General features: G+C 35.4%; 1 protein-coding gene across 2 annotated transcripts in view; it reads left to right on the top strand.

The window, feature by feature from the left end:
- LOC119593351 (zinc finger protein OZF-like) overlaps window positions 1-3,810 on the top strand; it is a 5,174-nt gene extending 1,364 nt beyond the window's left edge. Inside the window, exon 2 of one of the 2 annotated variants that reach the window (XM_037942277.1) lies at window positions 1,791-3,810. In XM_037942277.1, coding sequence (XP_037798205.1) covers window positions 2,140-3,372 — 1,233 coding nt within the window. In that variant the 5' untranslated portion in view covers window positions 1,791-2,139 and the 3' untranslated portion in view covers window positions 3,373-3,810. The remainder of the gene's footprint in view (window positions 1-1,790) is intronic. The other variant, XM_037942276.1, reaches the window with a different exon arrangement.
- Window positions 3,811-3,882: the final 72 nt, after the last annotated feature.

Here is a 3,882-nt window from a genome sequence, read left to right as displayed (position 1 = left end):
ATATTGGTGAGTATGCTGTCAAGTGAAATTAAGCTGGCTCTTATTCTCAACCTTATCTAGCTCACACATCTTGTGAAACCACTGATGTTCATCTCATCATTTGAGGGTGTTGTTACTTGTTATGCATAACCCATTACTATATTTGTGAAGTGTATAAGGATATTTTGATGTAAGATGTATCTAAAATAAGATAAAAAAAAAGAATAGATTTGCAGAATTTTGAATACTTTTTAGTATATGAAAACTGGTTTTCTTAGTACTTAGTATTTAGTACTAATACTGATAAACTGATTATCATTTGTTTTAGAGAGGTGCTGCCTTTTGGTAAAAATTCAGTTTGTTGACAACCACTATTCAAAAACCATATGTCAGCTATAGTTATTTATCAGGATGGTAACAGTAGCTTTTGGCTGAATGCAGCATATACATTGATGATATACCCTTGAGAGTTATTGTCAGATAAGGAATCAGACAAAGCCTTATCCTGCCAGAATATTTAAAGTAGATGCCTCTGGCTCTTTGCCATTGTCGTAGAGGCAACCATAATTGCAATTGCATGTTCACTCTTTGCAGTTGAGCCTTAAGCTCCAGCTAAAACTTAAAGTATTTTGTAATTTTGTGTAAGCATTTTGATGGTCATTGACCTCTGAGTGTATGCAGGCAGCTAAGAGAAATTTGGCTAAGAATATGATTGTGGCTGACGTTTTTAGTGAATTGGGGCCTCGACCACACGTTGTTCAGTTATCCAGTCCGTTTATATCTCATTATGTATTCATTGATAACATTTTTGGTTCTAAAATTTATAGAAAACATGATAGTTGTCAGAAAATATGCAAGTGGAAGGAAAGATAAAGTAACAGAGTATGCACAAGTAAAGATAGAATTATGGATTATCTGAAATCTTTTATATAATGCTGGGTCCTCATTTGCTGAAGCTGCAAAAATGAGACACCAGGCTTCCCATTTATGCATCAGACTGAAAACATTAAAGTATGCCATAGAGATTTCAGCCACTCATTTGAAATAGCAGTCATACATTTCCATATAAATCTCACCTAGCTACAGATGCATATTTTGATTTGGTCTGCAGAGTAGCTGAACATGATTAAGAATGTCATAAGCCTGAAATGACCTTTCCTTTCCTTTCCTTTAAGTGAAGAGTAACTTGATCTCTACCTGAGTTTCCAAGGAATATATCACTATAATATAAATTTTGTTGTGAATGGCTCTATTATAGCATAACTTTTATTGGTGATAATAATAAGGATTATGAAAGAAAAATTTGTTCATTTGTAATATATATTTTGTATGTTTATAGATTAACAACTCTGATACTTCAGCATTTCAGTGTTATTAGTATGAAGTTTATATAAAATTATTATAAATGGCTATGTGAACTTAGTAATCATAATATGGTTTTCTTGTATGACAGTGTTTAAATTTGACATTTTATGGAATTTTTTCTTAACTTCCGTGAAGGGAAGATAAAATGAAATAAAGATTACTGTGATGGGAAGATTGTATTGCTCTGTGGCATATCTTAGCAATTGTAATGTGTAAGGTGACCCTAACAGCTGCTCACAGAAAAAATAAGTACTTCAGGAAAAAAAGGCTAGATGTGTTTAATGGTCAGTTTGGGTCATCTTGTGAAATATTATAAGTATTTCCTCTGAAAATGAGAAGAGATTTAGTGTGTTGATCTATAGACTTCACACAGCCTTTCCAAGTGTTATGCATATGTAGAATGTATATTCTATAGGAAGAGAAATAACTTGACTTTTCTTTCTCAGATATGATGCGAGGTGATCTTCAGTGTTAGAACATGAAGAAGGGTGAAGATTATGAGAACAGCGTGGAAGACCCTGGTCCTGAGATTGTGAGACTGTAGAGGAGTGGTTTGAGTCTTCTCCAGTGCTGCAGTTTTCCTGAGATTAGCATGCTGAATTTTGTGTTCTGTAATTTTTACACAACAAAATTGTATTGCAAATTTAAAGATTAAGTAACTGTATAAAAATAATTGTTGTCACGTAACAAGCTTACATTGCAAGAAACTTGCAGAACAAAGGATGATTTTCACTTTGTTGTGGTGAGGCATTAGTAGATTATCTGTACTTTTTTAAATTTGTGAATATTCTGAGAATGTCTAGTTTGAAAGAAAAAATTTTAACAGAAGCCTGGGAAGCCTCACAGGCAACTAGTCAGTATGGGGACGAATTCTGCCAGACACAAACCCAGAAACAGTGTATAGTAATCCATGCAAATGGCAGACCCCACAAATGTACAGAATGTGGAAAAGCATTCTCTAGAAAATCTACACTAACTCAGCACTTCATGATTCATACAGGTGACAGGCCTCACAAATGCCATGAGTGTGGGAAGACTTTCACAAGGAAATTTAGCTTGACGCAGCATATGATGATCCATACAGGTTACAGAGTACATAAGTGTGTCAAATGTGGTGAAGTGTTTCCTCAAAGGGCACACCTGATGCAGCATATGGTAATACATTCAGGTGACAAGTTCTGTCAGTGCAACAAGTGTGGCAACTTTGTGATGTTAAAGTCAAACTTAGCAGATCAAATATTGATACATACCAGTAATGGGCTTATTGAGTGCAATAAATGTGGAGAAGGGGTACCTGAAAAGGCAACCCAGACACCTGCTGTGATTGTCTTTACTGAAACTAGACCCCATAAATGCATTGAGTGTGGAAAAATCTTCTCAAGAAAATCCAGCTTAAATCAACACAAGATGATCCACACAGGTGACAGACCTCACAAGTGCAATGAGTGTGGAAAAGCATTCTCAAGAAAGTCAAGTTTGAATCAACACCTGATGATTCATACTGGTGAAACCCCCCACAAGTGCAATGAGTGTGGAAAGGAATTCACAAGAAAGTCCAGCTTGGTGGAACATGGAATGACTCATAAAGGTGTGCTGGCGCATAGGTGCAGCGAGTGTGGGAAAGCCTTCTCACGAAAATCAAGCCTGAAGCAGCACATGATGATACATTCAAATAATGAGCTTCACAAGTGCATAGAATGTGGTGAACAATTTTCCAAGAAGGGGCAGCTAAATGAACATATGGCAAAGCATAGCATTAACAAAGATGGTCCTGACAAAGACCTCATCATAGGTGTCGTAAGTAAAGAAAATGCTGATTACACAAATGCAGAAGTTGTCAATGGTTACAGTATAATCTACACAACTGCAAGTGGGGAGAGTAGTAGTTCACGCTGGCTAAAAGTCGACCAGGAAGTGAAGGAACAGACTGACTGGGAAAAAGCTTTTAGTAAAGGACAGTATCATATAGAATACTTCAACAAACCTGAAATAGTGGAGACTCGACATTGTGACGGCAAGATGCTTTAGGTTGCTTGAAAAAAGTGAAGGGAAATTATATCATAAGAGTCAACTGTTGTTGGTAAATATATGTCAGTGTGCCCTGAATTTTCGTCTTTGCAATATGAAGTAGAATAGCCTTAGTTTTGTATATTTCTTTTAAGATGATTATATTTAACAATATTACCAAATGTCTATGTCTGTATTTTATTTTTGTAAAAAACAACTTACCATGGCTTTCTATAGATATAAATTTATTTAAATATACTCAAACTCTCTAAAATCCTATTTTCACTACATGGAAGAAATAGTAAACTAGATATACAATAACTACTGATACTCATAATTTATGTTTTTTAATTACCTTCTCTCATAGTTGTCAAACAGTTGCATGTGGCTGTTTGAGGCTCTCTGCAGGGGGGATTTGGCTCACAGCCCAGAACGATTAATTTGTTGATACTTCAAATTTCATCCTTCCTCTTTGTGTCTATAATGAATATATGTCATCATATGGGTCCAAGTAAAGGCAACTGTACTTAG

The sequence above is a fragment of the Penaeus monodon genome, chromosome 32, assembly GCF_015228065.2.
Source record: "Penaeus monodon isolate SGIC_2016 chromosome 32, NSTDA_Pmon_1, whole genome shotgun sequence".
Taxonomy (NCBI): Eukaryota; Metazoa; Arthropoda; class Malacostraca; order Decapoda; family Penaeidae; genus Penaeus; species Penaeus monodon.
Note: the sequence above shows the minus strand (reverse complement) of the source record. Positions and strands in the feature narration are given on the sequence as shown.